The 13,467-nt window shown below is 38.0% G+C and overlaps 2 protein-coding genes across 4 annotated transcripts; one reads left to right on the forward strand and one right to left on the reverse strand.

Moving 5' to 3' along the window:
• Nucleotides 1-1,921: 1,921 nt before the first annotated feature.
• On the reverse strand, nt 1,922-11,804 carry selenoi (selenoprotein I). 3 transcript variants are annotated; one of them, XM_067481482.1, is made up of 10 exons: nt 11,618-11,804; nt 9,826-9,894; nt 9,217-9,325; nt 8,529-8,600; nt 7,560-7,822; nt 6,503-6,611; nt 6,364-6,412; nt 6,048-6,276; nt 5,763-5,942; nt 1,922-4,976 (listed from the first exon to the last, which is right to left on the reverse strand). In XM_067481482.1, exons 1-10 carry the CDS (start codon nt 11,672-11,674, stop codon nt 4,869-4,871), a joined length of 1,245 nt encoding a protein of 414 aa, XP_067337583.1. In that variant the 5' UTR covers nt 11,675-11,804; the 3' UTR covers nt 1,922-4,868. The 3 variants fall into 3 exon arrangements, with proteins under 3 accessions (XP_067337583.1, XP_067337584.1, XP_067337582.1); XM_067481483.1 differs by having other exon boundaries at nt 6,096-6,276; nt 8,529-8,603; XM_067481481.1 differs by having other exon boundaries at nt 8,529-8,603.
• Nucleotides 11,414-13,428, forward strand: ost4 (oligosaccharyltransferase complex subunit 4 (non-catalytic)). The gene is made up of 4 exons (XM_067481484.1): nt 11,414-11,444; nt 12,075-12,163; nt 12,817-12,954; nt 13,301-13,428. Exon 3 carries the CDS (start codon nt 12,818-12,820, stop codon nt 12,929-12,931), a length of 114 nt encoding a protein of 37 aa, XP_067337585.1. The 5' UTR covers nt 11,414-11,444; nt 12,075-12,163; nt 12,817; the 3' UTR covers nt 12,932-12,954; nt 13,301-13,428.
• Nucleotides 13,429-13,467: the final 39 nt, after the last annotated feature.

Here is a 13,467-nt window from a genome sequence, read left to right on the forward strand (position 1 = left end):
AAAGCCTCAAATACAACATGCAGAATACACACAGTAAAAGCATTTAGCTACACCATGTCTTGATCTACAACCCCATCTGCTGAAGACTTTCTGTAGTGCAGGTTGTTTTTGTATTGAAGTTGTTGGAAGACATAGCGCTGCATTGGTTTTAATAATACATTTAATTAAAAAAAATTCAAAATAAAATTAACATTAAATTTTACGCTTTATGTTATATTTTACATTTGTATGATTGTAAGATTTAACCTAATGTTTGTTATACATACAGTGGATGGTTTCTGTTGTTATTGGCTGTAAGTCTATGGGAATGAGATTCATGTGATTTAGCTTGACACTAAACAGTATCTTTCCATTTTTAAGTTGGTTTTAAAACCACACACTGTGCCAGAGATCAGAAAATATGCATTTTCTTTCCAAATGTGAAAAGGGTGGATAGTTGGATATTATATTACTTGTTTTTAATATTTATAAAGACTTGTATTGCATACAGATTTTGTAGTCTGGATTTTTATGCAGATTAGTTACTTAAAAGTATCATTACCACAGTCCTAAAACTGATACTGTCCTGCAAGAAAATTACAAAGGCACTTGAAATACAAAGGTGAAAGTACTCATTATACATGATACATGTTTTTGGACTGATTTATATTATATATAAATATTTATGTGCACTTAATCTGCAGCTGGTAACGTTGGAAGTGATTTTTACAAGATTACAGACTGTTTTGACTCTAAGAATTATTACGATACATGATTCTGGATAGTTTGTGAATTCAAATCAGATAAAAACACTTAGAATTAATCTGTATTTTATATTATTAATCTCCATCTAATGTCATAAACAGTAAATATGTACAATCACAGGCCAATTCATTAGGCACACCTGTACAATCTAACACAATGCAGTACAGCAGTTCTGACATGAATTCTACTTTTACAAGGTTATTATTTTTAAAAGGTACGTTTTTAAGTTTAAATTAATGAGGTGGCCGAAACATTGCATGTATTTATTATACAGCCACTTTCTAAACCACAGAATTTCAAGAAGGTGCAAAAACTTAAGTAAAGCAGAAACACCTCAGAACTGTATTCCAGTACAATACTACTTGGATAAATTATAAACACCAGCCAAATCCATTATCAACAACTTTATTTGATTATAGATGTTAGGAGAACTATGTGGTACTTGTGCTAAGTCCACATCTATCACAAACCTAAGTAGAAGATTAACTTACTATCGTATGTTAATGGAACTTTGCAGCTTTTAATAACTTCGCTCTGATCACTGGTTAAAGATGATGTAGCAACATGTAAATAGTCCTAAAGCTAAAATCTGAATTAAACATTTTTAGTAATTTAGGATTGTGTTTAAAGTATGTGCTGCTGTATGTGCCTTCATTTGGTGGTAAAGGTGTGTTAGGTTGCAGTACATGTGTGAGGTAGATGTTTTTGGGGGGAAGAAGTGTCTTAATTCTCTGGGATGTGAATAATGATGCCAGTTTTAGTGGTAATGTGTTAGTTTGGTAAATACGGACGTGTTTAGGGAAACATGTTAATACACTTAACTTTTAAGAAATGCAAATACATGCATATAAATTATAGATTATTTGTGTATTGAGAAAAACGGAATCAAAAAGCTAATTGCACCAACATAGAACGTGGGACCACAAGCACAAGAAGAGGTCGCGGTCATACACAACTATGCCACGTTGTGCCATAAGTGGAGAAATAAAATTACTTATTAGTTGTAAATTGTTAGACATACAGTAAGTACTTTAACCAGTCAGTACTGGTACTGCAGGATAGAGAAGATTCCAAAATGCTCTATGCTGGTCTCTAATGAAATTAAATGAACTTTAACTTTACTCAGCCTTTAATTATCTAATCACAAACACTCAAGTTTCAGTCTTTGACACAAAAACATGTTTAAAGAAAATTTACTTTTATTTGTTTCTGGACAGTCCTTCCTTTTGTGGGTTAAATACAACAGAACAAATACCACACTGAAGCCCCGGAGTGTTTGCCAGAGCAGCATTATACATCAACTTAGTAACAATTTAAACAGCTTAGTTTTTTGACTCAGGGGGGAAATAAAAAATTATTACTTAGAAAGTAGTCTGAAACTGAAAAGCACACTACTTCTTAAAAAACAAAAACAAAGACAAACACCTGCCAACTTGATGAAAGACCTGCGTTTAATTGTCTCCCATATTTCGGCCTGTTTGTTTTGGTTTGAATGAATGGCACCATCATTTCCCCTCAACCAGCTGACTGATGATTTTAATATGTTGTCAAATTCCTTGTTGCATTTATAGTTGTGTGTAGTGCTGGAGCCTGGGGTGGACGTACTGAGAGTCAGAGCTGATCTCCAAACTATCCCAGAGAAAAGAACTGAAACATGATCCAATCAGCAAATAAGCAGCAAACTTGGGGGAAAAAAAGAGGCTACTCCAGTTTTGTGTAGTCTGAGGTTTTGGAGATTACAATTAGAACAGAAGAAAAATTGCTGACTGGCATCATCCCTCTGGTTAACAAGGTATCTGTCCTATGTTTGGGGAAACAAAAAAAAAACAACCTGCTGTATAACAACATTTGCAGTTTAAAAAATTAAATGAAGAAATAATAAATGTATTTACATAGATAGACTAATATACAGTCATACATTAACAGTACACATGGATCTGCACAGACAGTGCATGTACCCACCAGAAAAACTGAGCTGGTGGCAAAAGTCACAGTCACTATAATCCTCAGTCTCGAAAGTCAGTGATGCTGTGTTCTTTAAGAACGCGTTAAACTAAACCCCTGTCACATGCTTGTCTGTACAAGCCACAGTTGCAGTGCTGAACCAACATGGGCTATAATGCTGGGTATTATGGCAGTATGGCAGAGTTGGATCTGTGCCCCAGTGTCATTATCTCTTTTACCTTTTAATGATGATGCATGGAGACACTTACAGTGTCTGCAGCAAACTATTCTGTATGAGACTATATTACCACTATGACTGGTTATTCACATGCACACTTCATGTACAGACTGACAACATCAAAATGAACTTGCACAAGGCAAGTACAGGGCTTGTATTTCAACATGTATTCTTCATAAACAGAGAGAAGCAGATATCAGACGGATGCGTTATGGCTGACAGGGACACCTGTAATGAGCATCACCCCAGCACACTCAAATTAAGGTTTGAAACTATTAGTGAAGACTCATAATATATTTCACTTAGGTTTCCACCGAGCCAAAATTGAAATGAATCTTGACTGTACCTGGGACCTTCTTCTATTTTATGTCAACAGATACAGGGGATCTGAAACAGGAAAAGTTTGTACATGTAAACAAGACTGGCCACTTCTCACTGAGGCCAAATGGGATTTGACAGAGTCTGAATACAGTAAACCATATTTCCTCTAAATTACAAAATGAAAAACGGTTTATGACGTGCTGGAGAAAGGAGGAAAAATGAGTAAAGGCTTGAAGATAATGGCAGATTCTCATCTTTTTTTGGCCCTGCAGTGAAGACCACGTCCCATCTCCAGCCACTACTGTCTTCACCATCGAAACACAGGTTAAATCACAGTGTTTAACAGACTGAAAAAACTAAACAAATGAAAAAAAACAAACAAAAAAAAAAAAACATAAAATGTGTGACGACATTGTGTGTGTTTGCAGTGTGACACCAGGCGGTGTAGCGGCGTTTGAGGCGTCCTGTGTCACGGCTTGTTTCCTCAGAGTGAGTCCGCTCCATTAGTGGTTTTTGGACACACTCTTCATTCAAGCGCTGCGAAACTAAACCACACACTATTGCCAATACAACATTTACATAAAATGATACCAAATAAATGTATGCAAATAAAAAAAAAAACACAAACAAAGAACGAATCAGCATAAAGACACGACACCTCAGAAGACAGGGGGAGCTAAGAGCCCAGTGCTCAGACAGAGGTCAAGGTGGATGGTTAATCGAGTTTAAAAAAGGTCAGACGTTACCCTGGTCAATTCTTTTTTCTTTTGAATGACTGTTGTCATTCTAGAGCTCAATGTGGAATTAATTAGAGGGAAATTCAATTCAATACAATGTTTTACAGGAGTAAATCATAACTTTTTAAAGATTCACTTCAGTTTGAAAATGAAATGCCCCAAACCCCTTAAAACATACAGTGTGTTTACAAATATTAACATATGTCATAAATGAGATTTCCAACTAAAAATCATCCAATGATTTAAAAAAAAAAAAATGCTGACCTGACATTTAAATTTTGGACACAGTTGTTGGTGTGCGAACCACATGTGGCCAGAGTTTAAGCATTTGGTCAAGTTTGAAACAACACTTACTGAGGCATTAATGTTAATAGAGTAAAACTGAAATGCCATTTCCCCAAGGCATATACATTCATAATACTATATGAGTGCAACTGTTTGGGTGTGTTTTTGTGCGTGGCTGTGTTTGTATTGAGATACCTACCACAAGATATAAATAAGTTGCACAAATGCAGTATTTATGTGTGTGTGTGTGTATGTATATATGTGTGTGTGTTTGCAAGGCTCATCTGGGCTCCTGTCCTCATGACTGAAGCATATTTCCGTAGGAAACAGTTGCACTTCATTGGCTCAACTAATTTAGCCAATCATCAATAACGGAAGCAAGAGCCCCTGGGCCCGCCCCATCGCCGACACCAGAGTTGAGTTGGTTAGCAAGGAATATGTGTATGTGAGTATCTAGTGTGCCAATATGTGTGCGATCAAAGAGTGAACAAGAGGGCCAAGGTCCATTCCACTTGCAGTGTCCTCATGGAATTGGGGGGGGGAGGGGGTTATCTGCGGTGATGAGAGTGAAGTGCCGGTAATTAGAGGAGGGAAGGAGTCTACACTTCTGCTCCTGTCAAGCCGATTCGTTCCTCCTCCTGTCAGTCACTGCTGGGCTTCTTCAGGGAGAAGGCGAAGATTTTAAAGTGGTTGCTGAGTTGCTGCACCTAGCAATGAAAAAGCATCATTATCTCGCACCTAATTCTAATTCAGGTGTGTGGAAGTGTAATATACAAAATTAGATTTTAAAACACTTAACAAATGAAGACTAAAACACTGGTAGAGGAACTAGTGGAAATTGTAAAGTCTGGCGGGGCACTATGTATGTAATGTATGCATCATAAAACCGCTATGCTTAAGATATGGAAAATACAATAAAATACAACACTGCACCGCACTGCACATAGCACAATAACTCACAGTAATACATCATAGTGATTTATAGTACATTTGTCCAAATTTCTTAGGAAAACTTAGGATTCTTAGCTTTACAGATAGCTTAGTTGGACACAGCTTTCATCAGTTTACCACAGAAAAAGTATTGCCCAAGTTAGCTGATTATTTGCAGCCTGTTAGCTCTACTAACAAATCGACCTCTGATGCTCCACTTACCACTATCCTACTTTTTTCTCCTGTTCTTCTTTTTTTGCTCCCAGAATTATAACTCCTCTTGTTGTTTCATTAGACTGGTTTGTTTAAACCGAATCATGGGCTACTTGCAACGGACTGTCAGTCAGGGTCCTCTTAGGGAGGTCTGCGACAGGTAGTGTTGTTGCAAACTTTGCACACAGTCATTGCTGTACATAGTTAACGTTTGTCAGTCCTCGGGTGCCCCTACTGGCCTGGGGCCCCACGCAGTTGCCTGCCTTGCCTGCTGGCACGGAGGGCCTCTGAATGGTGCCCAGGCTGTTTAAAACATATCCAAAAAGTGAATTTTTTGTGTGTACTCTTACCACTGATACACCATAGTGTATGTGTGCTAGAATGACAGCAGCTGTCCAAAGATATAGCAGTAGCGTCTCATTGGCGACCACCCCGGTGACTGCTAATGCAACCACGACCAACATGGGCAGCAACAGCCAGCTAAGTGCCTGGCAACGTGTGTTACTCATCTGACACACAATTAGCTTGCACTGCAAGACAAATGCAAATAAAGACAAATAAATACAGAAATGTGAGTTTGTCTTGCATTTGTCAAAAGTAAATGTATCTGTCTTTGTGTGTGTCAACACACTCACCGTAACATTAGCAAATGTATCTGTCTTTGTGTGTGTCAACACACTCACCGTAACATTAGCAAATGCTGTCCCCACCATGAGGTAGAAAATCCTGGGTTGTAGCTCAAGAATGTCAGATGGAGAGTACACAACCCAAGTGGTGGACAAGATAAAGAGGAGAACGGGAGAAAGGAAGGGCAGGAAAGCTTCATACAGGCTGCTGTGCTTTAGAGAGTCGTTGCGATAAGCCCTGCAAAACCAAAGTGTAAGGTAAAACATTCTGAGCTGTAGACATCATTCCACAAATTAACAAAATGTTAATAAAAGCTGTGCTTACTTCAGGACATTTCGGAGGCTCATGGGTAATGTCACAGTAAAGGAACAGGCTGAAAATCAACAAAATTTAATGAAGTTAGCTGCTTAGAAAAAGTGAATAAATGTATTAGGGTATTCAAGACCACACACACACGGCTCACCAATGATCATGAAGGTGAAAAGGTCTCTATAGAGAAAGTGAAACAGGATTGGCTGGTACCAAGTTTCCACACCAACCACAGCAGTGACCAAGTAAACAAGGGAGATCGTCTGGTAGGAGATGAAACCCAAGACATTAAGTCCTTAAAAGGCTGCTATGTCACACGGACAATTCTCTAAAGGACTCTCAAAATAGCTTTTGTTCAGTCATATATAATCTAATGTAACTGACAGCAGGCTTTAGTTGCATCCAAGTGCAGATGTGAATGTAGCTATAGTAAAAACAAAACAGTTTCAAGAGTTTTGATGGTGCCTTCTTGTTTAAATCGTCTTTTACATGAAAAAGACTAGAAAGAAATGTCAAGAATTAATTAAACAGCATTTTTGACGGCTCTTAATACACAAGTTGACATGTTGACCTAACTAGCTTACTGCCTACAGTGACCAAGTTACTTCCAAAGTTAATGCCCTGTTATTTTGTAAGGTTACACGTGACATTAAAAAAAGCACAGGTCATGACTTGCAAATCCCTTATCTTGTATTTCCTATCTGTGATGCCCATATGCCACTAGTCTAGGCTAACATTAGTGGATTTCTCCATCTTTTGGGGTTGGTGCAGTTTCCCTTCTAGCCAACTTATTTCCAGTTTAATGCAACACAACATGACTATCACACTTGCAGGGTTCGTCCATAAATGTGTAGCTAAGCAGCTTCGTTATAGCTTTACAAAATAAGAACAATTTTTGTGTGCCTACATGGATCATTCAGTGGTTAGCAGACTAATCTTTTATGTACGACATGATGTCACATACATAGTAATCAAGTGCATGTTCAGTTTCTTATTTTATAATCAACAAAAGACACGTTTAAGCACTTAGCACCAACTGAACTAAAGTGAGCTCTTTTGGCTCACTAGCTAAAGCTGCGAAATATCTGCTAACGGCACTTAACGGTGTAGCTAACAAATCGCTATTAGCCTTCTAGAAAATGATGCAGCTCGTTTCTACTTCTAAAAAAAAAAAAAAAAATGCTGTAAACGGTGTTAGCATGTGTCCTCACCACTTGGCTCATGTCATATCCCCAGGGCAGAAACAAGATGCCAGTGTTGTATTTCTCCCAGTGAGACAAGATGAAGGAGAACAGCACCACCCACAGGATGTAATACAGTGTGGCAACACCCACTCCGCTCTCTCCACGCCCAAAAATGGAGTAAACGGTTGCCACGAAAAAGATGCAGGCCCAGCTATCCAGTCCATGGTCAAACAGTTCCCCCAGTGGTGTTGAAGAGTTGGTGCGTCGCGCCTGTTTACCATCGACACCATCTATACAGGACAGAACCACAGATCTGTCATTACATACACATACACTAAAGAGTTTCTTTGTTTAAATGATTCACATTTCCACGCACCCCAAGCAGCTGCCCACTCTCACAACACTGTCATTAAAAACAATCACAATTCTACTTCTGACCACTGAATTCACTGTTGCAACCTGTTAGATGGACTACACGCACTTCGTCCACATAAGAAAGTCACCTGCAACACACATCCTCATAAGAAAAGCCATATAGAAAGAGGTTTTATTTTAAAGCATTACAAAATGGTCATCGAGATTTTAAACTGACTTCAGTCTGGTTCACAGACTACATGTCTATACATGACTGAACACACCAACAGAGAAGGAATATGACAGTAAAATAAATCAGTGCGTATTTGACTGTAGTTACATTCACTTACTAACTGCCCGTGAATATATGAATATATGAATATGAATGAATACATCACTGAAGTGAGCACTTTTACATTTATGCTGATAATTTTAGAAAGTTTCATATTTGGAAAGCAATGCTAAAAACCAAAACACCCTTGAAAGCACCTAAATAGTGTTTGAAAAAAAAAAACAATCTCTGTACCTCCAGGATTTTAAGCACTGTACAGACTATTACATCTTCCCCAAGTCTGATGGGGACAAGCAGGGAGGGTGGGGGGAGAAAAAAAACACACATGTGTTACAGGGGTTACAACTCACCAAGTGTATAGGCCAAAAAGTTGAAGATCGCTGCAGCAACCCAGACCCAACTAGGCACATGTTCATGTCTTGCTGCTGAGACACAAATAATGCAAAAATACATCACACCACACAGAGACAAAATCAAAAAGGAACAGCAAATAAAGCTAGTTTAATTTAAAACTAAGACGATTATTCAAACTGGAATATAACGAAAGAAGTATAGTTTAGGTGAATATTTAACGTGTTTATAGAATATTTTGTTTACTCATAAAAGGCAAGTCAATCTCTTTGACCCACTTTCATAATGTTCATAGAGGTTACAATACAAGTTATGTGTTTGCTCTTGTTTGTAAGTGCCTATAGATAGAAAAACTAATTATTGGCAACTGATATAAGTGAAATACATTATAAAGCCCAGTGTAAATATTTGTGTTCCAATAGTAGTTCATTGTGTATATATGTGTGTGTGTGTGTGTAAGTATGGAGTATGTCATGACTCACTTATCCTGTGCCAACACAGACAGTCACGTTTCAGTAAGTGATGGACTTTGCCCTTTATAAAAAACAAAACGTACACGTCGCTGGTTCTCTCTTTGCTCTAAAGAGATGGGGCACTTTTTAGCAGGTTTTAGGACAAAATAAAGTAAACAGCGATCCACTGAGGCCTAGAACAACACAGGCAGGGGAGAATAAGCAGGGGACCTACCAGATGCAGTAAAGTCAAAGTCGAAGTAAGCCAACATAACAAAGTTCAACACAAGGAACATGAAGCCTGTGAATGTAATGAGGTTTGGGGCCAACCATGTTGGCAGAAACTGTTGAGGGAGAGAACAAAAATAAATTAAAAAAAAGACAGTGGATAACAATAAATTAGCACATTATCTTCTCATAATAATAAAAACAGGTTCAATTATCAGGCTGTGTTTATTATCGCAGTTCTTGAACATTACCTATCTGTTAAGAGGACTTTGAAGACAATGATGTGAATTTCTTATTTTATATCTGGCTGCTGTTAATCAGAGATTATTGTAAAATAGATAAAAGCTTAACTTAAATAAGTAGATAGATGTTCCCTTGTCTTAGCAAACTGTTTTTATCGATCTACGAGATAAACATTCTGTGCGTGTTATCGAGTACTTGATGGCTCTATTCAAAACAATCAATCAGAGACTAATTTGTTTTGACATTGAGTAAAGAAAAAGATAGTGGCGACATGTAAGGCTGTAATGTTACTGTATCACAGCGGGTAATAGGAAACATCATTAATGATGTAGGACATGCAGACACACAAACAGAATGAACAGCTCTTTCTCACCTTCACCACAAAGTTCCAAAAAGGGTGCATAACATAGATGGACAGGGGATTGGTGTCCACTGCACTGTACTAAAAACAAACAAACACATGATTTAGTCAATCAGAATGTAATTGACATACTGTTTTATATTTAATCCTCATCTTCTCATTGCAAGTAAACTAGGACGTGTAAACAAATTTCATCTAAGATCTTTGCTGGATCATTTGGTATTTGATCTGTCATGCAGATCAAAGCAAACCTCACTCCAGACTCTGTAACTTGAGTCAGACCTGATGATCGTGTTAGAATGCAACAACATAATGCATCTTTACTGGAGCTAATACACTATAAATGGTCTCTAGGGCTGATATTGTAGACACGATATTGTGCAATGTCAAAGGGTTTGTTCTTAAAATAATCTAAAACAATGGATGTGATCAATCCCTCTCCAGCACTACTTGCTGGAGGCATAGTAGCCAAAACATGTGGGAGCATGTGGGGGATGAAGCCAGCCACTGGCTTCCTCCCACATGAAAAAAGCATCTCATGGTGAACAGCTAAAGGGATTGATTGTCAGTTCCTATGGTAATCAACTAAAGACTGAGGGTATTATAGAGTGAGCCTGAATGACCTTTAAATCTTTTAGGGACAAAAAACATGACAGAGCAAATGCAAAATATAGCAAGAAATGAAAATGCACAAAATTTTTAAATTCTCAGAATCAGCTTGTACTTTACTTGTCTATATACTTCAGGGACAATGACACATTCCAAGTCATACTGATGCAAATACATGTAGGATGCCCAAATCAAATGATCTTCTCATCAATACTTTATTGTCTCATGAAATTCTTGAAATTACTGCCACTCCTTTTTTCAGTCCTCCATAATATTCTTGTATAGACACACTGATGCTAAGTGAGTGCTAAATACTATTGAATGTCCTACAAAAACAGGGGATAACACATAACGTTATGCTCACGAGTGTTTTTAAGAGTGATTCCACTTGTCTCTGCCCCCCTCCCCATCTGTGCAAGTTACTGCTTCAAGTTGAGGGGTTTCCCACCTACTTGTCCACTAAAGCAGCTACTTATCTTTCTATCACTTCTTTGGTTTCTACAAGAGCAAACATTCAATAACAGGCCATCTCTACAAATAGGGAGCACCAGGGGAGTTCACAGAACTGTATGCACTTATTAATTAATACCTTATTTAATAGCCCAACACGGACGGACACTAGGAACCATTAGCTAGCTATTAGCGCATTTGCGCCAATGTCGAGCACCAGTCTATAAGAACTGCAGGACATTTCCGGCCGTCACTTTCAAAATAACAGTACCACGCACCAACACTGTGCCTTAGACCTTTCAGCGAAATTATGCACACGTCAATATTAAAAGATTAGATAATTTGTTTCGTTCTACCAAGCTTTATATGGTGTACATATTAGTATATGTTCATCACCATCATCAAATGACCCTAAAGAGATCATGCAGGCATAACCACATAAACACAAAGCCGTTTTGGACGACTTTAAAGCTTTTATTTTATAGGGGTATTTTTCGCCCTTGGCCTGTATGATTTAATCTAAATCTGTCTGTCTTCACATCCCTTTTTATCACCAGAGAAGCGCCCAGCAGGTCGTGACAGCTAGCACACACACACACACACACACACACACACACACACACACACACACACACACACACACACACACACACACACACACACACACACACACACACACACACACACACACACACACACTGTCATTTCTACCCGCTAGCATGTTATTACAGTCTATAATTCATACCTTGTATTTATCGAAGCCCGCAAGCTGCTCCTGAGTGACATATTCGTAAAGAACCATAGTTGTACAGTCTGGCTCAACGATGAGATAAACAAATATCCCTCCTTTGAAATACAAATGCCCAACGCTAGCTGCCGAGTCGAGTGAGTATCATCTAATTTAGCCGCTGTCGTTCACGCCGGGTGAGGCGATGTCGAAACATTTGGGCCACTCCCACGGGCTTCGAACAAGCAGCTACCTGCAGCTCACTACTGCCACTAATGGCGTGGAGGACTTTGAGAGAAAAGTATCTCGTATAACGACATGTTTTCGTTAAAACGAGAAAAGTCCTCGTTTTAACGAGAAAAGCATCTTTGTCGTTTTTTACGGATTAAAAAAAAACTCACGGTCGCAGCAATATGCTACCGTAGATGTCTGCTCTGTTACTGCTCTTTATTTGTGACGTGGCTTTCCTCTACAGCCGGAAGTGAGCGACAGATTAACCTGTTTGCTGCTGTGGACCTGAAGGGCTGATTGAACTGAGAGTAAAAAGATAATTCAGCGCTTAATGTGAGTACCAACATTAGGTAAAGCACATAGAAATAGTTTTAATTTAGCAATATTGTTAATGCTTTGTTTGTAGCATTTTCAGTAACAGTTAGCTCAGCCAATGGCAGTTCTTTTAGCGTTAGCTAACATTAACCTTAGCTATAGTGTTAGCTAAGTTAACGTTACACAGATTGACGGTCTTCATAACATTAATGTTAAGTACAATTATTAAACCTGATTTATCAGGGTTATTTTAGTCAAACCATCCTCTAATTCTTATACATTATGTTGCTTGTTATGTTTTCAAAAATTCAGTTTTATCTGCAAAAGCTATAAGTAAATAATAACGACGTATCACTGTTTGCCACCATGAATGAACACGAATATCCTTTTAAGTGTATAACTTCAAAAACACGTTTTTTATAATAAGCATCGTGATGTAATGTCAAAACAGAAATTAGTATTGAGAATCAAAGTTAATAAAATATATTAAGATGTGTGAAAACCAGTATTACATTTTTGAAAATGTACAGATGAATACAAGTAAACACGCCTTTAGTTATTTTAGCAAATCTTAGACTATTTATAACATAGTGTCATAATCTATTTGCGCACCACTTCTTTTTCTCCTCGGCTCTTCACACTTTTTGATTAAATTTCGTTATCCTTTGCAGAATGGTGACAGACGTGCAGCTGGCCATATTTGCCAACATGCTTGGCGTGTCGTTGTTCTTATTGGTTGTGTTGTATCACTACGTCGCCGTCAATAACCCCAAGAAACAGGAGTAGAGACAACTAAGATGTCTGGAAAGGTGAGTGCAATCTCTGTTTGCCTAAGCTGCTTTATCGCATTTAGTCATGTTCATTTATTACGGTAATACTAATGACTAACAGCGGCAAATATAGTGTTTTATTGTGTGAAACAGAATTAAAAGTTAAGATAACCCTTTAATTTGTCCCACAGTGGGGAAATTTCCATGTTACTGTAGCAGCTAACGTGCCGCAAGCATTTCTGTGCAGATTGAAAAACAAAAAGTCAAAATAAATCAATTAAAAAAATGTAAAGGTTTGATAGCAGAAAGACTAAAAAGTTGCTAACTGTATTGTAAGATTTATTTTCAAGGTTTAACCCTTGTGAATAATTTCCCCCATCAACAGGTGCGGTGGGAGTCAAGTCACCTTGGAACCAACGGTTCCGCTCCTCTCCATTTTTCAGAGATGAATTTGTGTCACTAAGATTGCACAGTTTGGGTGTTTTTTTTTCTAATAAAAATGTTTGAATTCTATTTGTATCACTGTTTCAGGAAAAATCTTTAACCTATTCA

The sequence above is a fragment of the Channa argus genome, chromosome 17, assembly GCF_033026475.1.
Source record: "Channa argus isolate prfri chromosome 17, Channa argus male v1.0, whole genome shotgun sequence".
NCBI classification, from domain to species: Eukaryota; Metazoa; Chordata; class Actinopteri; order Anabantiformes; family Channidae; genus Channa; species Channa argus.